This window comes from Populus trichocarpa, chromosome 9 (genome assembly GCF_000002775.5).
Source record: "Populus trichocarpa isolate Nisqually-1 chromosome 9, P.trichocarpa_v4.1, whole genome shotgun sequence".
NCBI lineage: Eukaryota > Viridiplantae > Streptophyta > Magnoliopsida > Malpighiales > Salicaceae > Populus > Populus trichocarpa.
The window spans coordinates 5,533,152-5,559,642 of NC_037293.2; the positions used below are offsets into that span (position 1 = coordinate 5,533,152).

At 34.7% G+C, this 26,491-nt stretch overlaps 2 protein-coding genes across 6 annotated transcripts; one reads left to right on the plus strand and one right to left on the minus strand.

The window, feature by feature from the left end:
* The first annotated feature begins 8,225 nt into the window (after window positions 1-8,225).
* On the plus strand, window positions 8,226-14,593 carry LOC7467386 (uncharacterized). Of its 4 annotated transcripts, none has more exons than XM_002314052.4 (14): window positions 8,226-9,157; window positions 9,250-9,347; window positions 9,960-10,042; window positions 10,183-10,309; window positions 10,859-10,922; window positions 11,523-11,620; window positions 11,724-11,808; window positions 12,868-12,991; window positions 13,317-13,418; window positions 13,579-13,643; window positions 13,760-13,841; window positions 13,924-14,003; window positions 14,094-14,221; window positions 14,325-14,593. In XM_002314052.4, exons 1-13 carry the CDS (start codon window positions 8,916-8,918, stop codon window positions 14,149-14,151), a joined length of 1,308 nt encoding a protein of 435 aa, XP_002314088.2. In that variant the 5' UTR covers window positions 8,226-8,915; the 3' UTR covers window positions 14,152-14,221; window positions 14,325-14,593. The 4 variants fall into 4 exon arrangements, with proteins under 4 accessions (XP_002314088.2, XP_052311560.1, XP_024464062.2 ...); XM_024608294.2 differs by having other exon boundaries at window positions 8,820-9,157; window positions 9,232-9,347; XM_024608295.2 differs by having other exon boundaries at window positions 8,820-9,157; window positions 9,232-9,347; window positions 14,094-14,218; window positions 14,323-14,593.
* A 1,313-nt stretch (window positions 14,594-15,906) lies between these two features.
* On the minus strand, window positions 15,907-25,698 carry LOC18102027 (uncharacterized). 2 transcript variants are annotated; one of them, XM_006378997.3, is made up of 11 exons: window positions 23,177-25,698; window positions 22,778-23,017; window positions 22,251-22,380; window positions 21,765-21,917; window positions 21,197-21,438; window positions 21,046-21,124; window positions 20,748-20,954; window positions 19,827-20,062; window positions 18,332-18,410; window positions 18,121-18,258; window positions 15,907-16,751 (listed from the first exon to the last, which is right to left on the minus strand). In XM_006378997.3, the coding sequence occupies exons 1-11, from the start codon at window positions 25,408-25,410 to the stop codon at window positions 16,596-16,598; spliced, it is 3,894 nt and encodes a 1,297-aa protein (XP_006379059.3). In that variant the 5' UTR covers window positions 25,411-25,698; the 3' UTR covers window positions 15,907-16,595. The 2 variants fall into 2 exon arrangements, with proteins under 2 accessions (XP_006379059.3, XP_024464389.2); XM_024608621.2 differs by having other exon boundaries at window positions 21,046-21,127; window positions 23,177-25,697.
* Window positions 25,699-26,491: the final 793 nt, after the last annotated feature.

A 26,491-nucleotide genomic window follows, 5' to 3' on the forward strand; every position in this document is an offset into this window, starting at 1 on the left:
CAATGATTCGTCCCATGGCCAACGAATCCCATTGGCTGGATGTGGGGTTTGGAGTGGAGCATGCTTTTGTTTTTTAATAATGAGTTAGTGACAAATATTGCTGATGATGATCCTCTGTGACATATGCTGTATTGAATCACTCTCGGAGATTAATTAATTAACAGCAGGCTGTCTAGGCTAATCCAAGAACAGCTAGAAGCCTTTCCTGTCATTATTTTATTACTATACTATATTCTATGCTCTTGGTCAAGAAATTAACATTAAGCTAGTACGTGCTTTCATTAACCTCTAATCACCTTCTTGATTAATTGATTAATTAACTAATTTTAATATGTCTGGAGAGGGTTTAATGTACAAAATTCGAATTCGTGGAGAAGTCCCGCGACTAGATCCAATTAATGATTCGAAGTTGCAAGTGTCCACGCATTAAAGCAGGATTTGGGTGTCGTTTTTATCTTTTTGTAAAGAATTGAAACCTATCCCTCAATGAATACAGTTCGAGGAGTTGCCTTATTGCCGATAGAAAATAATATGATATGATTACGCTTTTTGACAGGATCTAACCTCTCTGATCTTCTCAACTACCACCCAATTATTCTACATTGCTTTCAAGTTAATTGATATTGGTGAAAGTTGGTGAAAAATATTCATTTTCTCAGCATTCATGGTTAAACTAAGCTAATTGGACTATAATCACACCACAAAAAGAGGGTGAACAATTCTAAACTACAAAGGTGGTGTTTGGAATACTATTCAAATATTATTTGGTGAAAAATTGATTTTTCTTCTTTATTTAAAATTAATTTTTTATGTTTTTTTTATTGTTTTAATATGCCGATGTTAAAAATAATTTTTTTAAAATATAATTTTTTAATATATTTTCGATCAAAAAACAATTTAAAATACAATCACTATTACAATATCAGACGCTACACCATAAAATATCCTTTACTGATGAGAAAGAATACTCAGGCTATTGGGCAGGTTATAAATTTGAGACTGGGGAACCCAAAAATATATTATTTCGCAAAAAATTGGTTTTTTTTATTTTTTTAGTATTTTTAAATTGTTTTTATATACTGATATTAAAATTAATTTTTTAAAAAAATATATTATTTAATTAATATTTTTTTAAACAAGAAAAATACTTTAAAAATTATTACTCTATTAACTACCCGCTTAACCCATGTTTAATATTATTTCAAATAGGGTTCAGTAAAATTTAAAAATTTTAATATATTTTTAAATAAAATATATTTTTTAAAAAATTGTTTTCACACTTCCAAATACCCAGTAATACCACAAGTTCCTCACGTTTCACAAAAATTACAACCTCAATGGCTACTGTGCAGTAGTCAATAATAACCACGATTCACGCGCATGTATAAGCAATACTCCGTTGACCTGGCTCGAACCCTCTCTCCAATATCTCCCTCTGTATAGAACGAGTGAAAGAAAACTTACAACAACCTGCCGACCAAAAGTGCACTTTTAATAGCCTTATATATCTGGTGAAGTTAGTATATATCCAGGTGTTTTCCAGCTATTTCCAATCATTCTGGTTTCACACAGTCAAGAATGAAAACACAAAATTAAATAATGGCAGGAGGGCGCAGGTCACTTTCAGGCCATCTGTGTGGTGACCGACCGAAAAATAAGTCCAGATAAAAGAGAACCCCGGCCCCAACTTGAAGTTGAATATTATTCTATTCCACTCGTGACTTCAATTCGATTCTGACCACTGCTACCTATCAATAATCGTTTTTCTCTAGCTTTTGCTCCTCCTCTCTCTTCTTTCAAGAACGAATCATCAACGAGACTTCACGCATTTCCACTACACAGGGCGGCTTGCAATTGTTTGGTGAACAAGAAGTTCGCTTCCAGGGGAAGCTCGCATCTAGGGAAAGTTTATTAACCTAGCTAGGTTTTCTTTTCTTGGTTCACATACATGATATCTATTTAACGCGTGCACCCTTTTAATTTGGATGAAGAACCTAGCTAATGGTGTGGCACTGTGGAGAAATTAATCTTTTAACTTTCAAGTGATCAAAGCAATGGGTGTGTGAGAGCAACTTTCACATCTGAATAGCTAGGAGTAGCTTTAGGGTTCTTACAAGGCATCGATACTAGAATTTACAAACTTGCCCCAACAAGACATCAACAAATTAGTTAAAGTAGATATATATGATCTCTCCAATATGCTGGTTAACTTCGAGTTAACATAAATTGTCATTGCATCCGTCAGCTTTTGTGTCTCATTGATCAACAGTACTACTCCTCAAATAATACATGCAAGAAAACAAAACTTCACAATTTTCATATAATTAATTACCCCGCAAAGAGATTGCTCTCTAATGGTCGGTACCTAATCACAAGCTTTGCCCTTAAACATGGTCACCACACACCGAACACTTTTTTCCTGGTCAAAGCCATTTCCTACCTCATTTCATGCAGTTTTGGTGCGTTTGGACAAAAGTTTTGAACTGGTGGGGTAGCTAGTGAGTGGGTCGTCCCTGAAACTGTTGATGGTTTAATTATACAGAGGGTTTTTTTTCTTGCTCGTGGATCTATGCAAGAGAAGGACTGGTATATGCCTGTGTGCGTATGGTGTGCTTTGGCCAGTTTGGCTTACTAGAAATGAGGTAATCTACAATGATGGAAGGCTGGACCAGTGTGGTTTGTGGTCTCTGATTTACAACAGTCAACAGGGTTGCTCATTGGGTACTGAGGTTCTTGGACGAGCTCTCTTCTGCTACACTGGGGATGCTTTATTGAGGAGCCCTGACTGTGTTAAGTCAGTGTCTGCTTTGAAGTGGAACACAGACGGTATCAGGTATAAGTGGAGTACTATTAAGGATCATGAGTTGATATATTCTTCCTCGATTCTTACTGGCACTAATCATTCTAATGAGACTGAAATACTAGCAATCAAAAAAGCAGTTGAGATCAGTGCAGATCATTCATCTTTAGCTCAAACGATGGACTGGCTTTTTCGAAACGGACTCTTCAAATGCAGCGAGCTGGTTGAACAAGAGCGCAGCATGCTCTCGATATTATTTTCAACTCAGTTAAAGCTTTAAAGGCAGCAGCTTTTATCCATACGCTTAGAGAAGCAAGTGCTTTTGCAGATAATTTAGCCAAGGAAGCAATAAGTCGTGGTGATGAATATCTTACTATCTGGTTGTAAATGATCGCTTCATTTCCATGTCTAACCATGCTCTTAATGACTGCGTGCTTATCTTAATAAAATCCCAACTTTCATAAGAAAAGGTCTGATTAAAGCGATATGGCCTTTTAGCATCTGACATCCCATAATTAGTCTTACATGATATAATTGATTGCACGGAAGAAGAAAAAAACATGTTATACTATATTATATAAAGTTTGGGTGGACAAAAGATTTAATGGACCGATGTTCTGTAATGATTATAGCTGTTCAAATTCATTGACATCCTGGACGTGCTCACATAATTCCAACGATACTGATGTCTTCGTTAGGTTACTCTGCTACCTAGCTCCAAACTAGCTCGACTTGGGTCGTTTCAAGGGACAAGAGAATTCAAATCCCTTGTCCGCGTTTTACACCACGAACCAGCTCTCTTGTTATGCTGAAATTAAATTTCATCAACCTCCCAAATAAATAAATAAAATAAAAGACAATCAATTAATAACTTTGAGGTTATAGCTAAACTGGTTAGGTTTTGTGTTTATTCCCTAAAAATCATCAGTTCGAGTCTCACAAACCTCAGGGTCACTGGAGGCTTACATGGTCATTAACTTCAGGGTCCGTGAGATTAGTCAAGATACTCGTAAGCTGACTCGGACACCACGTTAATAAAAAAATAAAAAATAAAAGATAATCAATTAATAAATGTAAGCTATACATATATATGTTGTTCATAGTTCTTTTCTTCGTTCGTTCCCTGTTTAAGTTTTGAGATATAACTTGGATTAATTGTTTCAAGGGATTTGAGATTATATCTCTTCGTATTTAACGAGAATATTATTATTTAAATTAAATTACATCCAAATACATGAATTAACCTGCTAGTCAATAATAATAAAAACCCAGCAAATTACAACATATATATATATATATATATATATATATATATATATATATATATATATATATATATATATATTTGGTACCATTTTCCATTTCTTATCGCTTTTGCCCTTTGAGCTCGTCAAAAAAGCATCTACAATATTTCTCCTCTTTCGATGCTATATGTGAGGGACCATTTCTAATAGATCTGCTTAACTATCACGAGATAACATGCATGGACCATTTCCATATAAAAATCTTTAAACTTTTATTTCATTATCAATATCAGCACGCATGTACCCTTTCTACAACTTTTTTTTTTTTTTATCCTCCATGAACTTGTACAGTAGTATATTATTATTGTTTGTTTTTGCGTTTCAAAACCGATTTTAAAAATTTTTAATTTTTTAATTTTTTTCTTTACTTTAAATTAATATTTTTTTAATGTTTTCAAATTATTTTTATGTGCTGATATCAAAAATAATTTTTAAAATATAAAAAAATTATTTTGATGCATTTTCAAGTGAAAAACATTTTGAAAAAACAACGACAATCACTTTTCCAAACAGGCCTTTACCTAACTCTATTTATAACATGATTCAAGATTTGGATCATAAATGAACTGGGTTAATCTAAATTAATATAAAATAATTTTGTTTCGAGATTTTTTTTAAAATAAAATAATATCATTTTAGAAATAACAAAATATATATCAATAAAGTCTTACTTAATTTGATTTTGATTGAATTACAATTTTAACCATCAAATTTTTTTAGTTTAACTAAATTAACTTCCATCTTATTTTACATATATAAAACTTAAATTGAATTAGATTTTTATAGTATGTTAGTTGTTACTTTTGAAAATATTTTTTGTTGAAAATAAATTAAAATAATATATTTTTATTTTTTTTTAAATTATTTTTATATAAAAACATTAAAATAAAAATTTTAAATAAAAAAATATAAAACACCGTTTCAAAAACGTTCTCATTTAACCTCTTAGCCGAGAAATTAATAAAATATCTTCCTGGCTAGGTGGCAGAGGAGAGCCAAAGCCGCAGGGAGAAGCCGAGCTATGGTTGGTTATAAAGCGGCTTATCAAAGGCAGCTGTGCGTACGATCCCAGTCCCATCTAGGAGTCGCTGTCTACGCACGTTGCTAAAATAACAGTACGTGTCAGAATAAGCTGTCCAGCTAAATGGGACCACCCGAGTTGTGGATGCGACACGTGTTTGTATCCCCATCTTGACAGCTTACCATCTATGATTGAGGGACCACGTTAACCCCGCCTCTCCCTAATACTGGTTTCCTATTTTGCCCTCTCGTACTCCGTGCATTTTTTCACTCGTTTTGCCGCGTGCCAGATCGGATTGGAATTCAGGTGGTCACGTGAACATATCACCAAACGTTTTGCCTCTCTTTAAGCATTTGCTCATTTATGTTTCAATTAGACCATAACTTTCCCGTGAGCCTCCACGTGATCAAATTGTACTCTCTCCTCTTGCCTTTTATTAATTACCTCCTAAATTAATTTTAATTTTAATTTTTATATAAAACGAGTGTGTGTGTATATATATATATATATATATATATATATATATAGTTTATATTCAAATATATTTAAAAATATTATATCGCAACTGTCTTGTTCTGGTTAGATTTTAAGCAATTTTAAATTAAGATGGAGTAATGAAGCTTACTTTAAACTTATCTAGATTAAGTTAGATTAAGTGTGTATTTTGGTGTAGGGTATTTAAAAAAAAATATTTTTTAATTAAAATTATTTTTTTATTTTTTTATTGATACATCAAAACCATATAAAACACTTCGAAAAACCAATTAATGTGAATCTACGATATTAATCTAGATATCTGTAATAGTTAATAAAAACATGTTTAAGAATGTGGCTAGCTGTATATTTTTAAAAATTTTGAATTTATTTTTTTTTATTTTTTTTTAATTTTTTAATTTTTTAATATACCAAGTAAAAAATATTTTTTTTTAAATCATTTCCATAATATTATACAAACTTTTTATATTTCATAAATAACACAAACAACTAAATTAGTAGCAGCACCATAACTCATGGAAAGCTATCACCGACTGTTTTTAAGATTAATTACTATTCAGTATCGTAAATACTAGCATTGTTGCTTTGTTTTATTTGTTAAAAAAAATATTATAGAAATGGTTAATAAACATATTTAAAATCAGTTAAAATTAGGAGTCCCTCGTTTTTATAATTAAAATATTGTTGGAAATTATTCTCTAATTAAAATAAATTGGAAATGAATGATAAATTGATATAAAAAACTCTTGGTTAACATATTTGTAAACCCAATAAAATTTAATTTCATGTTGAAAGATTACAAGTTTTCTTGTAGTTTATATGTGAGGAAATTAAAAATTTAAAAATAAATCTATGAATCACCGATGTTTTTAAAGAAAAAAGGCTACATACAAAATAAAGAATTAATTTTTTGCTAGCCTATTTTATTTGCCTCTTTTATGAATAATGAATCCAAACAATTTTTTTAAAAAACTTGAATAGTTTATATTTATATAGAAAAAAAAGATTTTAAAGCAGAAAACTATAATGGTTTTGTTTCAAGGTGGGTAATTAAAGCTAATAAATGACAAAAATAATTATGGTAATTATCAAAAATATTTTTATATTAGTTTTTCTTTCAAAACTCATTGCAAGAGATTGGAGGAAGGGTGTTTTATAAATATTTTGAGATCCTTTTTCACCTCAATTTCTAGATTACATTCCTTAGTTTCAAGCACTGTTTTTTTCCCCCCTTTACCATAGAGCTTAGGTTTTATTACTGTAAAGAGATTCCAAGTGATTTTTTTTTAAGTTCATGAACATTGTCTAGAAATGCAAAAAAAATAATAATTTAATGCTGTTGGAATTCTGAAAAATTAATTGCAATCATTCTATCTGCATCAAAAGATGAGTACTAAAACTCTAAGGATAAATAATTAATTATTGATGATGATAAATTTTTATCTTAATCTAATTTTAAATGTTTTAATAAGTAAATATTTTATATTTGTATTTTAATTTGAGTATAATAATTGTTTTTATGTGTTGATATGCATGTTAAGATCTTTTGTATATTTAAATGCTACTTTAAATATTTAATTATATGCCAAGCATGCATCCTATAATTTTATTTTAATCTTTAGTGCAAGTTCATGTTCATTATTTATCTTGTTATATAAAATTGCATGTAATCCAGACTGAACAATTATAATCTCTACCGTTGAACAATAATCTTAAGGCTTTAACTAAGTATTAGTCTTTTGTTTAGTTTATACATCTAGATTTTTGCAAGTTAGATTAACAATTTAGAAGGTTGTTATCAACTTTAAACTTAAGTTAAAGTTTAACTGCTATTCCAGTTTGTTATGTACATTCATTTTGTTTTTATATATATTTTTAAAAATAATATTGAATCGATGCTTATTAAATATATATTATATTTTTGTTTTGTTTTTACCTGGGTACCTCACATCCTTTTAAAGAATGAGACTAGTCTCGTTTGAGGTTCGTGGCTGCCCCTCCCAATAAGTATGTTTTTTTGAGATCGAACTTGTGTTCTCATTGTTCTCTCAATACTTCATTGGTTAAATATATACCTTATGAAACTAATACTTCATTGGTTAAATATATACTTATGAAACTAAACAATAAAAACATGATTAAACCGACTATATTAGCTATAAAAATTTTATCTATTAAATTGTTTAGTTTTTTTTTTTTGGTTCTTCTACAAATTTAAATAAGTTGTTTTATACTTGCATTTGAGAAGCTAAAAATTTAATTATAAGTATCTGACTAATGCTTATATGGAGAATTTGTTTTTTTTTTTAAGAAAAAAAATTGATGAAAAAATCATTGTTCTCTCAAAACAAAATAAAAATCATAAATGATGAAAATGCATTTTTATAGGACAAAATTTTTTTTTGCCTGATAATTTAGATGGTTATAGTTCTTACAGATATTTATTTTAATCATCACAGAAATATATATTTTTTAAATTTTAAATAAATAAATTATATTTTTATGATATATTTATAAAATCACCTGTACCTAGCAAGCAGGATCTGCTTCCAAGATAAATAAGAGTGCCTTCTTCCGCCTTTGATGGGCCAATTACCAGGCTCAACAAATTACAGCCCATAGAGGGAGCTTTTCCTTCTCCAGGAGGAGGATGGTCCCCGGAGAAGACCGACGAGGATGAACTCAATCGGCACGTACATTGTCGAACCCGACTCAAGAGGCCATAGAGAAAGCGAACATGACACGAGGGCTGGCTCAAAGAGGACCAGAATATAGATCTCAATACTGAGCCTGCACAGCCTGGTCCTCCTATCCTTTCTCACCTGAAAAAGATTTTGACCTGAACAAGCCCCTCGAGGAACGGTGACAAAGAGGATCATGCGCCAATTGACATGCAAAATTCAGGGCAAGAAAAGAAGTATATTATTGACGAGCCAAGAGCTATACGAGGGAAAATTATCTAATTGACGCTTCTAATGCAAAATTAAGGGTGAGCGAGTCCATTGGATGAACTCTTTTCCTGCCTTTGTTCTTGAAATATTTCACTGCCCTCATCCAAGGAGGCAGATATTGTGTGTAAATTGTGAGAAATCGGCACCAAAAAGGACTGAAATGAACATTATAAAAATGTTGATGCACTTAAAGTTAAAGAGACCATGTGGATACCATATCACCATGTCATCACTCACCATAAGATGCCACATCATTGCTAACGATAAACTGATAATGGGATAAGAGGGAGATGGCCTGACGTTTAGTCTTTCCATTTTTAGGAGAGAGCAGAACATCAAATGTAATGGCATTTGTAATGATAGCCAGACAAGCTCTGTTTCAGTTGAAGAGCAGCACGAGTGTAAAGGCTTGCGTTAAAGAGTGTAAACATGATAATTCTAACAGCAACGTTGTTCAACTTCCTGAGAAGACTCGCAACTCAAGCGTTCTTGTACTGGGTGGAACGGGTCGGGTCGGTGGGTCCACTGCCACTGCTCTCTCCAAGTTCTGCCCTGACCTTAGAATTGTGATTGGTGGTCGAAACAGGTAAATTTAACAAAAGCCCTTGTTTGTTTTCTGTTTGGTTTCCAAGAAAGTGACTAAAAAAGAAAAATAAGAAGTGAGGAAATTGATGGTAGGGAAAAAGGTGCTGCGATGGTGGGTCAATTGGGGAGGAACTCCGAGTTCACTGAAGTCAACATTGAGAATGTAGACTCATTGGGAGCAGCTCTGAAAGGTACAGTAATCTTTTAATTATCAGAATTGCAAAGCCATTATTTTTTACTTCTGTGTTTTCTAGTATTTGCTCATGTTTTGAACATACATATCCTGGGTCATTTTACGGCTCCATTCGGACTTAATTGGGGAGAAGAAAAAAAATATTCAGAAGGTTAAATTTTGCAACTATTTTTCTTTTCACTGTGCTTTTTGAGTTTTAAAGAGATCTTGCTGTTCATGATTGTGCTTGATTTATGTTATTTTAGCCCTCCATATATGTTGAGAAGACAAGTTCCTGTATCTCATTGGAGTTCTAAGCATGGGGGTTGACTTCCATTTGCTTCCTCCCTTATGTAGAATTTGTCTCATAAATCATGGGGTTCTGCATTTTTCATGGAGCCCAACCAGGTTTAGTCCAGACAAGATTTAGATTCAATATCTATAAGTTCCTAAAAAATGCCATGACTTGGCCAAGCTTTAGGAAACAAGCACACTTCAGCTGTAATAATTAATACCTACCAAATGAAAATCTCGGCTGTAGTCCTTCTCAAATGAAAATGTAATGAACTGAACAGCTTTGTTCTGGCTTCTCAGAGCTTCCAAGTCTCAAGCTGTATTAATCCCTCTGCAGATGTAGATCTTGTCGTTCATGCTGCAGGGCCTTTTCAACAGGCAGCGAAATGCACTGTACTTGAAGCTGCCATAGAGACCAAGGTGAGGAAAGGTAAACATTATGTTTCTGAATATCAACATTCAGGTTAGATTTCTTTGTACAAGTGAATGCTTATTAGGCCTGTTTATAATTGTTACAAAGATATTATCTTAGGAGCTGTCTTTTTGCCTTTTCCTAACAGACAGCATATGTTGATGTTTGTGATGATACAAGCTATGCATTGCGTGCAAAGTCCTTCAAGGATAAAGCCTTAGCTGCAAATATTCCTGCCATAACAACTGGTGGAATCTATCCAGGAGTGAGCAATGGTATGATTACCAGCATTCTTGCTAGGTCATCATTTTTATTTGCATACTTTGTCCCCTGTATAAAATGCATTTCTGTATTTGCAGTCAAAACACACTCATCACTTATCATTTTGTGAATTTAAGGAGCATATCTTATCATATAAACCATGTGCCTCTGGATAGAGTCAAATTCAAAAAGATTAATTCCGGCAGCCCCAAGTACATTGTCTCTGCTTTGAGATGACTTTTTTATGAAAAATAGAAGAAAAGCTATAACTCAACGAAGCTTTGCAGTTTGAGTTTCTGAACATTCTTATGACTCATGCTTGTATCAGCTGCCTTAAGGTCATGCCACTGCCAGTCTCATGCAAACCCACCATTTGGGCCTTAAAGCTAGCAAATGCCTGAAGAAAAACATAATTACACTAGCATAGAGTAGCATCTTATAAGTTACATTGATATAGAAGTGGTGGATAGATCATACATTACATCATGTGGAAAACCACCTCACATTCAGCTACTGTACTTTTATTCAACCCTACATGCTAATTTCTACCACCATCATGACAGTCATGGCAGCAGAGCTAGTACGTGCTGCGAAAACTGAAAGCAAGGGAAAGCCCGAGAGGCTGAGGTAATTGTTTTCTCATCTTAGAACTTAAACCAAAGAAAGTTTTGACTAGTCAATAACTCCTTATTCATCACCAAATGCCACTATGGGTTCTCTTACAATTTTAGCATAATGTATCATCCCATGAATGTTAACTATCCATCTAGAGATTCTTGGCTTTCCGCCACTTTAGTTTACCAGTATCTGCAGTACCACCTCAGTTCTCTAATATAAGTTCTGATGAAGAGTGGTGCTCATCTCCATCCATAATTTCTGGTACCTCATAAATTTTTCCTTGAAGTGGAAAATGCGCGTTTCATTCTGAAAGCACTTCTTCTTTTTAGCCATGCCATCAACCTCAGGCCAAAATCTTCATTTTCCTTTCTGATTTTGGTTGAAAGAAATTTGGTCCTTGGTGGTATCTTTAATGCTTATTTTTTAGTTAAGGCATATCATTATGAAACTCCTTTCATTCCAGTAGAAACTAATCAATTGAATTAACATGGAAGTGGCGCATCTTTGCTGCTTGGTAAATGATGATCCATTGCACGGTGCAATAAAGCAGCTATTCAATGGTTTGTTTTAAAGTTTATGCTGTTTACACTCGAATTCTCTTCTTCTCAGGTTCTACTACTATACAGCAGGCAGTGGTGGTGCTGGTCCAACCATACTAGCTACTAGTTTCTTACTTCTTGGTGAGGAGGTTGTTGCATATAATAAGGGTTAGTCTCAACAGCATTTTACAAACTAGCACAATCCTCTTCAGTTTCTACTGTAGTACTCCTCTAATCAACACTTAAACAATGGTAATGTTTATTGAATCAGGAGAAAAGATCAAACTAAAGCCATATAGTGGAATGCTTAACATCGACTTTGGAAAGGGGATCGGAAAGCGAGATGTTTACCTGTTGTAAGTGCCTGAAAGAAATTTCTCTCAAATCAGAAAAAAATCAACGTGCCAGTTTCTAGATGCCAATTCATCTATTTAACAGGTCTACAATCGAGTTTTGAATGAGCATCATAGATTGGGATGGACCAATTTTGATCATAGTTATATCAGTATTCATGCACCAATTCTCACATCCTTATTTTAAGTATTTACAAATTTCCGTGTATCTTTCTGGCTTTGGTGAAAACTTTTGTTTTCCACACCCTTAACTATTGCAATTAATCAAACTTGGAGAAATTATAGCCTTGCCAATGCCACACTTAGAAAGTTTAGTCACTATTTGTGTCTTTCAATGGCTCAAGACCATCGGTGGATGAACTGCAAAACACTTCATAATCAACATTTCATTTCCTCCCTGAATCAACTATGAACAGTCTTCTTCTGTACATCAGCCTACGAGAATTTCCTCTCTTCTCATCTGGAGCTTCTTCCTCTCCTTCCTAGAATGGTTTGCATCCTTTTGTTCCTCGTCTTTTTCTTCTTTCTTCAATTCCATGTTCACATACTTCTGTTTGTCAGGTTCTTCTTAGTTTGTAGTAGTGTAACCCTTCTATCCCCCGGGGTTCCCTTGGGGTAAATTGACCACAGCTACATTGTAGTTAGTGCTCGTTCTTTTTTTCTTTTCTATGGTTTGTGCTTTGCTCGTTCTTTAGCATTTTATAGTTTTTAAACCAAAACTTATGACAAGAATGTTCTTCAATGAAGCTCATCCATGAATAAAGCAGTTTTCTGTTTTCCTAAAAATACCAAGTCCTTCTAGGGTTATATTATTGGAAGTTAATTCATGTTTACTGGATCCAAAATAACATGTCGCACATACCACATGCATTTAGTTTTTTTCTTCTTTATTTTTATCAGATGCATGTAGTAGTATATTACAACTTTGAAAAACTGTACACTATATGGTAACTGTCTTCTGTTGAAAAGAGCCATTTGGTTTCTGTCTTGGTTTTTTTGTAAATATTGTAAAGATCCTTTGCTTTCAAAAACTTTCAACTCAATATATATCCTTATGTCCAGGAATTTACCTGAAGTTCGAAGTGCTCATGATGTCCTAGGAATACCAACAGTCAGTGCTCGATTTGGAACTGCACCATTCTTTTGGAATTGGGGAATGTCAGCCATGACAAATCTTCTGTCTCCAGTATGCTCTCACCTAATTTCCATAATCGAAATTACCAATACCACTAATAGTTAAAAGTGTAGTTTGATGATTTCATAACAAGTTCATTGTATTGCTTCTGAAAATGTTATCAATAGATATTAATCTATACAAAGAGTTAATGATAAACTCTGTTTTTCCTTTTTTTTAAACCAAAAATTGGCAGCTTGCCATATAATTTGTTGTGTTTTTTGCAAGTGAAGGATCATTTGATAACAACTAAAGAAATAGGGGCATGCCGAGATACGATGTGCTATGCTCTTAAATCTTAACATTGTAGTTATAAACCTTGATTAATTCTTTGCAGGAATTTCTGAAGGACAGGACCAAAGTCCAACAGTTGGTTCAGTTGTTTGACCCTCTAGTCCGAGCAGTTGATGGGATTGCTGGAGAGCGTGTTTCAATGAGGGTGAGATGATGATTCTGATGATGATAAAGAAAGCAATTCATAGCTGATTATATTTACTTAGTTGTATTAGGAAAAGAGGATGGTGGAATGCACTGAATGTTAAGCAAATTATTCAACAATATGTTCCACTTCATTGTTAATTTTTCTACTCATTGGACAGGTTGATTTGGAGTGCACAGATGGGCGCAATACACTTGGTTTATTTAGTCACCGGAAACTCTCCGTGTAAGTCCCGGGTTTCAAGATAATTTTAGCCCATTCAATTAAAACCAGCATTTAAATGCTTCTGAAAAAATATGTTAATAACAAAATGCTAAGCTCATGAAAATCCTGGCTTTCAGTTCTGTGGGAAATGCAACAGCTGCTTTTGCTCTTGCAGTTCTTGAAGGTAGCACGCAACCAGGGGTCTGGTTTCCCGAAGAGGTATGTACAAGAGCTAAATGATTTTATCAATACAAGTTCTATATTCAAATGTTAAAAACTCATTTTCAAATTCTCTATATAGCCTGAAGGAATTGCAATTGAGGCAAGAGAACTTCTTCTGAATCGTGCAACAGAAGGAACGATTAATTTTATAATGAACAAGTAATTATACTAATCCAAAAACGCAATTCCCTTCAATTGTTTCTCTTTTTTTTCCCCTTAGCCTTGCGTTAATGTTTCTTTATTCAACAGGCCACCTTGGATGGTGGAAACAGACCCAAAAGAGCTTGGATTGGGAATATACGTGTGAGAATTCTCGGAGAGCTATCCAAGCATACTGCATTTTTCTTCCTCGGTTTTGCTACTATACACTTAAAAAGGTAAAATGTTCCAGTGTCAATCCAGCATTTCATAATATGTCAGTGTCTGAATTCACAAGTCCAGGTTCAAGTGACTTACACTAATCTGACGTTTACTTTCCAGGTATTACAATTCAGGACTCAGGTGGTGGAGATTACAGATTTATCCGGAGGTTTTCATTTAGCACTAAAGGTTGCAGACTGTTCAGAGGTTTACTCTTTTGAGGATATTCATGAAAATAGTAAACCACCTTAATGAACTAAGGAAACAATTCTAATTTTTCACTCAAGTATAAGTTGTAAAGTACGTACACTTTTGAACACGTTTAATCCTCTGATTACATGATCGAACTACTTCTTCGAATATGAAGAGAACAAGGGTTTGAAGAGGTAGCACTAGGGCAAATTCTATTTTTAAAATAAAGCTCGAGTTTGATGGAAAAATTCTCCGGGAATCCAAAGATTAACCAGACTTGAAAAGAGAGGGAAAAAAAAAGCAAATGAGAGAAAAAAAATCGGTTGCTATGACAAAGCTGACAATCAGGAAAGTATCCTATAATTCTCCTAATCTTTACCCTGCAGGAAGACATCACAAACTCGATACAGTAGCAGAGGGGAGAGAAACTTTGCTTAGAGAACGCAATGGAAAGATCCTTTGTAAGCAAAGAAATACATATCAGAAACAAAAAATATTCGTGAAATGGGATGCTTATGAACAAAGAATGCTTCTACAATGCCAAGAATTGATTTTGGACACTGAATTATGTTCATGCTCCTTATTGCCATGGGATGATTATGAACAAAGCATGCTTTTACAATGCCGATAATTGATTTTGGACACTGAATTATGTTCATGCTCATTGCCACATCCTTACCAAACCTGGAAAAGTACATATCCTGTGTAGGAAGAGGATTCTGTAATGGATAATCATTGCATGCATGTAACAACTAAAACCAACAGGATGGATGTGCTTCTACAACTATCTACAAACCCTCATGGTTATCTACTAGCTTCAGAAGAAATTGAGCCATGTCATGCCTGTAACTAAAAGTAACTCCCAGCCCGATAAGAATCCATAGCTTAAGTAACAGTTATCTTAATTAAGGAAATTGTATATCTGATAGCTATTGTTAGCATATCTATTTGAAGTAGAGAAAAGTTAAGCATTGATTCAGACGTGTATATTTGAAAGGATCAGCAAGTTGCTTCAAGCAACCGCTTCTCCTGCTAAACCCGGCCTCTCATCAGTTGTGAGTAATTTGGTATCAAAGCCACAACAACACTGCAAAAACAAGGGTCAAATTTCCTTGAAATAAACTACTAAATTGCTCAATAAGAGTACAGACACAGTACTATTGTTTTATTAAAACACGACTTCCTGCATCTATGGCAAGGGTCACTGGCAAAATGAAGCATATCCTGCTCCATTAATTCTATTATTTTTTTGTTCAATGGTAAGGAAGGATATCCTATAGAACGATTTTAAGAAGGCATTTTCACCCAAGATTTTATATTAATTTAGTTTTATTTTTTCAACAAATTAACTCATTTTCACTTCTTTCTTTTTTCCAATCCCAATCTGCCCTTTTGCCACTTGACATGAGACAGCAGCCATATCATCCCTTACCCCTCTTTTAAACCTTGTCATGAAAATGACCACATTAAAAAAAAAAAAATACAAAATAGGATACTCAAATAGATAGAATTGAAGTCAAGGTATTCAAATGGAAATTTAATAAAAGGTTAGGTACGTGGAAATGGTGTGAGTTTGGGCATGCCACTCATAATCAATTTACATACAATCACTAGACGAAATTAAACCAAGACCAGTACATCTAGGATTCACCTAAAGAATTCATCTAACCAAAGTCCCATATAATTTCCAAGATATTGGTATAGTTTCTTGATTGCAATGTCAACTTTTCATCTGTACAAAGCCGATGCATTTACACAACTCGGACAGTTAGCAATCTCCTTTCTCAGTCTCAGATTGCATTTAAACAGCATGCCTTTTCTTTGTTTGTGCTATTTCAAACAAAGCTCTTCCAGAATTCAACCTTCACGCAATCTGACAATTACCTGTCAAACTTTCAATACAAACCAGCTCTCCTGCTAGCATGTGAGAAATCCACGATTTTTGGAAAGGTTTTCAACGGTTAGGCAGTTCTCTGCATTTAGGTTGTCAGTTCTTAAGCATTAGTAGGTATGATTTCCCATCTGCAAGACCTCTGGATCAAAGCTACATACAGATGCCGGCCAACCACCAGACTTGTTGCCTGACTTACAGATGGACTAACTTGAACAAGAATCTCGAGATTCTTCTTGTCATTCATGCCACACAATTGTCATCAAAATCTGTTAAATCAAGTGGATCCTGGCTTTTCATTGGTTGAGTTACCGACCATGTGACCTCCAAACCCCCTTCCAATGTCTCCTACTACTGCTTTCAAATGGATAATTCTGAGCTTCTGTATGTGTTCTGTATGTGCTGCTTCCACTTCGTTTCTTTGGGTCATTCCTCATTGCTTCTTCAAGATCATACTGCGAGCGCTGCAAAACATTGTATATTGACCAAATAAACACCAATTTTTCTCACAGAATGGAAATACGAACCACAACATACCAAGGCATTAATAGGTGTACAGCAAAATAAGCAACTTACCCTCCAAATGAAGGGCACAAGTTATGCTAAGCGGTAAAAGAAATCACAATGATTTGTTCCAGTTTTTACATGTAATAGCTGAATTTATGAGTTTAAACATTTTTATTATATTTATCAAAAAGATTGGGCAAGGCCTAACATGAAAAGGGCAGGCCTGTATGATCTGCAAAGGAGTATTAATGGCATGATGATCTCTGATGTTAATTACTGTGCAGCCAGTTAGGTTGCAGTGTACTTTTCCAGGGAACGCACATAAGAAAAGTAAAAATCATTATTCAGGGCAAAGGGAGCTACCAAATGTCGGACAAACAGCGTATTGTTTAATAGATAACAAGTCATGCAGATTACAAAAAGAACACTTCTAATGACACAGAGCAAGCAGCAAAACAAGTAAACAAGAAGTATAAGCATGCAAGCATCCCAGCAAAGGAAACACCATGAACAAGAAAGAGAGACATGCAGGAAGAGAGTTAAATGTCAAAACAAAACTAAGTGCATTATGATTCTTGATGTTCTTGTTCAGATAAATTAAGCATGATTGTCATCACTAGACCATGAAAATGCAGCAAGTGTCTTAGCTACAAGCACATAAAGCAACATCATATTTTCACATTAAATAACTTCAGAGTCAGCCTTGCAATCCACTAGTCGTTGTGTATGTTAGAACAAGAGACATGCAGCAAGAGAGTTAAATTTGTCAACACAAAATTAATATATTATGGTTCTTCAAGTTCTTGTTCAGAGAAATTAAGCATGATTGTCATCACTAGACCATGAAAATGCAGCAAGTGTCCTAGCAACAAGCAAATAAAACATCATATTTTCACATAAAACAACTTCAGCCTTGCAATCCACTAGTCATTGTATACATTAGAACTTGGTTTTCCACATACCTATATGTTCTCTACTTCACCTCCTTTTCTTCTCTTTTTTTACACAAATAACCACAAAAAGAATTTGCATAATTTTCATTTCTATAACAAACCAACTACTTGAAATCATTGGAGACGGGGGCAGTATTGTAAATTGTAAAAGAAACCAGCGAGCAACACACCGACACCCATATTGAGGCAATGCATCTTCTTAGACTAGCTCAAAGAGTACCTTGTTAGCAAGACAAAATACTTCAGAACAGAAGTTTTTCCCCATTTTGGGAGGGCAAACAAAGGATTATCAGATTCACAGCAATATTAAAAAGCTGAGCCAATAGAAGATGTGGAAGTATAATAGATTGCATAATAGAAACGTGCATGAGACCTTAGCAGGGTCTGAAAGCATGGCATATGCCTCTCCAATCATTTTAAAAAGTCTGTCAGCATCCTTGTGGACTTCTTCTCCTATCTCCTTCCACAGGCCATCATCTACATTATCACTTCTTGCCAAGGACTGACCAGCCTACATCAACAACCAATGTGTCAAAAGGGTGAATCATAATAAGCATATCCATAAAGTAGAACATGTAAGAAACCTTGTCAGGATGGTGTCTAAGTGCAGCTTTGCGATATGCCTTCTTAACTTCCGATGCTGAAGCAGAAGGTTCAATTCCCCTGCCATCATAATTTGATTGGTAAACAATTTTATACCCCACATTTTAAATGAGTCTTAAATTTAAAGCAACAATGTGATAATAATAATAATAAATAAATAAAAAAAGAAGAAAGTAGAGCAACAATAATAATTTAGTCTCTGTGATTTTGAAGCAATTGTAGGTGTCCTAGTTTCAGAAATCATAAGTTAATTACCTAACCAATATTATTGTTGTTGTTGTTGTTACAAAGGAAAGACAAACCCGACCTGAGATCTATTGGGGGAGGGAGACATGGATACCAATTGAGTTACAAACTCATTGGCAGGGGTGGGGCGCGAACCAACTATGAGGGGGCCATGCCCCCCAACATTTTTGAAAATTCAGTAAAGCCCCTTCAGAATAGTATATGTTTCATATAAGCCACTATAATTTTATAATTTGGCCCCTCAAAAAACTTTGTTTTTTGTTTTCTTTAAAGCCCTATCCCCCACAACTTTAGTCACCCTCCACCCCTGCTCATTGGCTCCTTACCCAGCATCGACTGTTAATTTACTGAAAGATTGGTTTGATATTTTTTAAATACCCAAACAACCATTTTAATTTACAGCCTCATTTCTTTCACCCAGCCCTCTATCCCACTCTCTAAAATTCAACAATCAAATTCTGAATCGAAAATCTCAAATCCACTATCAAAATTCATAATTTGGTGTAAGAGTGATTCTTTTTTTCTTGTCTCTTGTGAGCCTGGGATGTCTTGAGTTTTGTTACGCAGTCTAGACCAATCTTCTTCCTTGATCTTCAATTTTGGATAACAACGTATATGGCTTTGTGGAATAGGAAATAGGCAAGGCTTGCAAATAACAGAAGTGAGAAATTAATAGAGAAAGAGAGAGGGTCTTAAGGCTTTCAGTTTTAAAATGCTTCGTAGTAGTTTAATTTAGAGAGAGAGAGAGATGAAGAAAAGAAACTTGGGTTAGGGTGTCACAAATGAGATTGGAAAATCTGGGTGTGAAGGAGGCGTGTTTTGGGAACAAATATTATTAAATTAATGACAACACGGCATCTTGTAAAATCAACAGTCAACTTACAGACGGACAAAATAATAAACAGGTATTAAAAGGCAGGCTAAATATAGGATTTTTTTTAAACCAGATGCAACTTAATCACTAAAAGTACTGGCACTAGATGATGACAACATAGTGACTAGCTTAACCTCAGCTCATTTATTTCAACATGTGCTTAAAAAGAGTGATCATAGATCATATATCTCTCTACCACATGCAATGGAGCCACACAAAAGACTACTCTCTGATATAGCAAACAACTACCCTACATGATCAAAAGATGGAATAGAAACCATTCATATTCCAGCAAATGACAAGACATTATAAAGAGATCAGAACATATGGAACTTCTAGGATCAAAAGTGACTTACAGAATGAGGTACATATTCAGAGGAATCTCCTTTCTGGCTTCTTCTTCTATGGTAGAGAGACGTAGGTGAGCTTGTCTTAGATCATTTGCCAAGTTTGTTGTTCTATCAGAGTGCCCAAAATGTTTAGTTTTCTCCTCTGCTTGCTTAATGAGAATAGCTACCACTCTCTGAAGATCATTAGCTGCTTGTCCATAATCCCTTATCATCTCATATAAAGTGGCTCGTCTAGAGATTGCCTAATAAAGCATGGAGAGTACATCACCAAAAAGGTTGTTCAACTGAAACCAGCATGATTTTGGCCCCGAAAGTAGCTAAATATACCACTACTCTGCCTAAATTCTCAAACATATATTAAGAAAAAAACCAGTGTTTTCCAAGAAATTTATCATTTTTTTCCATGGATACGAAATTGTGCATCCAAGGTAGAGCAAATGTGCAGATATCAATTTAGCAATTCAGTAAATTGCACTATCATAAACCTGAATTCTTGAAGCAATTTAACAAGGCAAGTAATAAAGTCGGAATATAATTAAATTATCTTGAAAACATGTCAATTTCAACAAGTTCCACAACTTAACTCAAAGCCAGCAATCTTCTTCAGATTGACTTTGGCACCAGAAACAAAAACAATAATGTGCTGAATCACCTTCGTAGTACAATTTTAAAGCTTCAGAATATAAACTTTTGATACCCAGACAGATTTATGCTCTCCCAATTTGAGCAAATCAGAACACCGAGTGTTTTCTCTTAAGAGCTAATTTAACCTTTAAGGCTCCGTTTAAATTTTCTAGTGCTCTTACCAACACCATAAATGATCTGGTTCAGCTAGGAACCGATAAATTGCCAACAGGTTCCATACATCATTATGCCAAAAGAAAAAAAAAAAAGAAAGTAAAGGATGACATCAGTTTAGAAGAAAACCTTCAAATAATTTCCATCAAGAGCAATTGCCAGGCTGCAGTCTGCTATAGCATCAGTGATTTGGCGCAGTGCTTTGTATGCAGCAGCTCTATTGCAAAAACAAATGGCTGCAAAAGGCCGTGATTCTATGTTACGGGACAGAGCAGCACTGTAATGTTCAATAGCTTCTGAATGCTTTCCTGCTTGAAATGCTTCATTCCCTGCTGCCTGCAGTTAGTTGTATTTATTCCATAAGATAAGAGATTAAGATACGTCAAACACTATTCAGGGAAAAAAATCTAACACAAGAATCCAATACCTTATGGCGTAAGAGTTCTTGTACAGTGGCAGCTAAGGGTACTAGTGATTCCTGTGTTTCAATATCATTCCTGGACAGACTACTGAAGAAACAATACTTTTATCATCATTCAAATAAACAAAATCAGAGATATGTGAGGCATATTACTTACCTCCTTGCAATAGAAGTAAGTTCCTCTTGCTTTTCTAGCGAAACAATAGCCTCCTCCAGTCTTCCAAGATGGAAGTAAGACTTGAAAATGAAGCGGCATCGCCAGATCATAAAGGAAGTGCCCTTTGTGAGTTCAGGACCAAGATTTTCTACATGGTAATCAGCATGTAATGGAGGAGAATTCTTCTTAGCAGAATCAAATGTATGCTCACACAGTTGAATTAACTCTTCATACTTCCGCAGCTGCTAGATGACACAAAAGTTAACCAAGCTCCCACCATCTTTTTGTTGTTTATTTGATTCTTAAATAGTGAAATTAGTAACCACACGCATGTAGGATTTGATGTTGGGCTGGATTGGCATAGCCAGTGCCGGCCCAAGTTGTGGTTTTTTTGGCAACCAATGTAAGCTAATCACTTACTTCATATGAAATGAATTCTAGTGATGCAAAGAAAATGAAACATGTAGCTTGCCCCAGATAGTTTGGCAGAGGTTCACTTGGAAAGAAACTAATAGAATGCAGTTCACTAAAAATAAAGTTTCAAAGCTTCAGTAAGAGAATTACAAACCATGAAAAGTGACTCTGCTTTCATTTCAAGTAATTTTTCAGAATACGAACTTATCAACAACCCCTCAGCAATTACTTGTAAAGCACTCTCTGCATCATTAGGTGCTCCCCGTTTCAGAAGTAGAGCAGCATGTTGCATGCACTCAGACACTTTCTGCCAGTCATGAAAAACAGTTAACAGCCACAAAATAGGAAAATCATATATAGTCAATTTAAAAGCAAAGCTTCTTGGCCATGTGGTTTGTGGAGCTGTAACTCTAAACCACTCGACCATGTTGCAAGCTTTGGTAGCAACACAGCAACAAGATACAAGAAGTTCAAACGTGGATGGCATCCACCAATTTAATCAGAATTAAGTCATATTAATTGTGCATTTCATGCCATTATTTAACTAAGGGTACATGTACAGGGACAATTAGACCACAAACTCAATAAAATATCAATTTTAAGGTCTTATTCAAACAAAACAAATGAAAAGAAAGATTACCTGTGCCTTTTGCAGCCCGTCAGAGGCTTCTACAGCAGTTTTTTGGTCCACACGGACATCAATGCCTAACCGTAAGCACCTCTTGAAATATTGCACTGCATCTTCAACTTCCCCCAGAGCAAGGTAACAACTTGGGATAAAAAAAAAGAAGAGGAAAATAAGCACAGCACATACAAGGAGCTGATATTCAACAAAATCAGAAGCTAATGATTGAAAAAGAGAATTGGCCTGAGAAAAAGTGATTAAAAGTTTAATGAATTACATAGAAGCAAGAGAAGTAAAACTTTAAATCATTTATATATTCCGTGTTTACATCAACAAACAGCAAGATACTAACTCAAGCATACAATGGCAACACAACTTCTGTGTCTAAAATGAGGAAAAAGAGCATATTAAGGCAGCAGTTACCACTCTTAAGTACAAATAAGTTGAATAAGAAATTGAACTAGCAGTATGTGCATGAATACATAACAATTAAATCATCAAGTCATCCAGAAACTTTATCAGAAACAAATGGTGGAGCTTACTTTGCAGCTCTGACTTGCACCCTGAGAAAATTGGGATCAATTGCAGCAGCCATCTTACAGTCTAATAGTGCGTCTCTCATTCTTCCAAGAGACATACGGGTAGCCGCACGGTTGCTATAGCACAACATCAATGCCCTGAGACAGCTTCTAGATGTCTCAGTTTTAGAAACACAATTTACACCTTTTGTGTAACAATCCTCAGCTTTAGACAAATCCCCGCTAGTGTATGCTTGGTTTCCCCTAAAATACAAGGTATGAAAAACATAAGAGCAATAAAATCTTGCCACCATACAGTATGGTTACAGAAGCATGAGGTAGGTAGATAAACAAGAGAATATATTCCAAATAAGATAATTTTAGAAACAAAATTGACATGAAGTTGACGAGAATTTATCTTACCTTATTCGCCACTTCTCACATGCTTCTTGAGCTGCAACAGATGCAGAAACAGACCCTTGATTAATCTCCTGTCCTCTAAGCAGCTCACGGGTATCCCCAACCACATGTGAAGGACCAGATGAGCCAGCTTTCTTGCTCCGTACAGGGGACAAGGGTGAAGATGGTCCAGAAAATGGTGTAAATTGCAAAGAAGATGATGCATATGAACCTTTGGAATTAGCACTGGAATTGAAGGAATCATTATCAACTTTAGCCAGATTCTTCTTTTTGTGATGACGTTTTGGAGATGCTTGTGCAGTAGAAGAGGCAGCAAAGGTGAAGCCCGAACTCACAGCATCTTCTGAACTCACAGCTGAAAAAAATTGTGTCCTGAGGTCACTATCTAGATTTGCACTTGAACTGGCTTCACTTTCTGCTGAAGCAACCATAACATCATTGATAGAATCTATTTCCTCATTTGCAGATTTAAAGCTTTCAGTTTCAGCCCCAGAAATAGACTCTTCCAGATAATTTTCAGCTCCAATATTTTTATCAGAACAGTATTCAGAGTTTTGCTCTTTAGTTTCTCCGTATTTCGTATCCTCTTCATTATCCATTTGCTGTGTTGCAACAACCAGATCTTCATCTATTGCATCATTCAGAACAGCTGGTTGTGAATCAGTTGATTGATGTTGATTATCCAGAGTGAAAGATTCCTCCGATGCAACAGAAGTTTCCCTGGAATTTCGAGCATCAGACAATGTTTCCTGGTATGGTGAAATATCCATTGGTGAATAAGATTCGGAAGCCTCTGGAATTTCTTTTGAACCACCTTCCCTATCAACAAAATCTTGACCTGGCCACAGAGGGACTTTGACAGGTTGGCTCAACTTTCCCCTTTTCTTCTTCACTTTCAAGTCTTTAAACATCGTACTGAATTCCATTGTCGGATTTGATCCTGTGAAAATATATCCTTTGGGATTTGGTGTTTCAAATTCTACAAATAGAGACCCAGCACTGTCTTGCTTGCTTGTAAAACTAAACCAATCTGTCTTCTCAAGTCCACCAGTAGGTGGCACCCTGAACGCATTCCCACCAGCCAAGCTACTGGATGAGAAGGCATGCGATGGCCCTGCAACTCCAATTGGTTGTGCATCGACTTTTGGTTGATCTATAGGTACTTGAAAGCCACCAACATCTGTACCCAGCATTCCTCCTTCAAAAACAAATTCCGTTGGATCACCACAATCATGGAATTTCTCATCCCCCTTATTTACAGTTGGCATGAAGATTCGTGATGAAGAAAATCTCATGTCAGTTTGACTTGAATATTCTCCCTTCACACTTCCGAGGTTCAACTTGCAACCCCTCTCACGTGAAAGTATACTCTCATTTTCTCCACCCACATAACCGCCAGTGCTTTCCCTGCTTCCAAAAGCAAAGCTATCCTTCTCATTGTTTACATTATAAGTATCTACAAAGTCCCTTATGCTCAATTTCTTGATCCGATCAGGAAGTGCATTCTCTGAAGCATCAGCAAAAATATCACTACGCTTTTCACTACTTTTTAATCCAAACTTTTTGATATCTTCAGCTCGAAAACTACCACCACCATTAGTGGCATCCCCGGCCTCTTCAATATTCAATTTCTTCTCTAACTCATCTGATAGCACTGACCCCACATTTCTCCCAATAGAACCGCCTACATTGTCACCACTCTCAAACCTAGCATTTGCACTTAACTTAGACTCTCCATCTACAACTTTCTCCTTATCATCAATGCTCAGCTTCTGCATGCTCTCATCAACACCAAAACTCTTATTACCATCACTCGAAAAAACAAAACCACTCTTATCATTCTCATTTACATTAGTTCCACCTCCAATTCTCAAACTTTTCAAGTCCTCTATAATTCCCTTGCTGGAATCCGAATTAAAACCCACATTACTTCCACTAGCTCCAAACAAAAACGCCTCATTACCACCACTCCCAGAATCAAACCCAGTTGAACCAGAACCGCCCAGTTCAACACGACTCGTATCAGGTCGAAACGGATTGAAACCAGACCTAGCCCAGATATCTTCATTGGCATTAAAGTTCTGGGGATTTGATTGCCTCCTAACTTTTACCAATCTTGGCCTCGAAAGACCACCTTTGGCTGACGATGATCGAGAGCTAAAGTTTGGATCTTGGTTGCTAAATTGGGTTGAGTTTGAAAACCCGGAATTTAAATTACCAAAATTTGATGGATTCATGCTGGTTTCTTGTTTTGATTGGGGATTTTTTTGAAGTTAGATAAGAATAACAATAAGAGGCAGATAGAGAATGAGAAAGCTGACCGTTGATGTTACTATTAGGGTTTGGAATCCGAGCTCCGGTGTCTAGCAACGCCGGTGACATGTCAATGCAGAAGGAGTCATTAAATCGAACGGTGGAGAATAGGGTGGTGGAAACTTGATGATCAAAGAGGTTTTGTTGTTAGTGGAGAAAATGATGGGGCTTTTTTTCACATAAATAATTGGGCTCATTAATTAAGATGTTTTTGTAGTAATAAATATTTTGGGGGGGTTTTAATTTATGTGGCTAAATATTAGGAAGATTAATTGCATGTAATTTTGTGTGTGTTATATTTTATATGTATGGTGCTGGTTTAGTTACCCTTATCTAAAGGAATTTGAATGGATTCTTTTAAATTTTAAATTTTAAATTAGATTTAAAATACACTTAGTTTTTAAAATAAGGGAAAACTAATTAATATTTGTTAATTGGAGTATTTCGGATTCATTTGTATGTTAATTAATCTCTTTTTTTAATAATTAAAAAATTACGACCCTTATTTTGATCTATTGCTTTTAATTTTTTTAATCTTGTGATTTAAATTTAAAAAACTTGTTAACAATTATATAAGTTTTAAATCAAATATACTGATTTTACAGGAGATAAAGTTGTGTTTGCTTTTTGAAAAAAATTAATATTTTTTTAAATTATTTTGATGTATTGATATTAAAAATAAATTTTAAAAAATAAAATAAAAATTATTTTAATATATTTTTTTTAAAAATACAATTTAATAAGTAATCTTATATTATAATAAAATCTTTACTCAATTCTTCCCTTAAATGAGTTTAAATACACTATGATAAAATCAAACCTGAATTTATGGTTATTTTTTTAGAAAAATTGATGGTAAGGAATATTTCAGACTAGTTTGTGTATTAACATAAACTTTCCTTTTTTCTAAAACCTCTACATATACATGGTATGTTGAAAGAGAATTTAATATTTTTTTATGAATATTTACATGTTAAATGTAAGAGATGATATCAAAATGCTAAG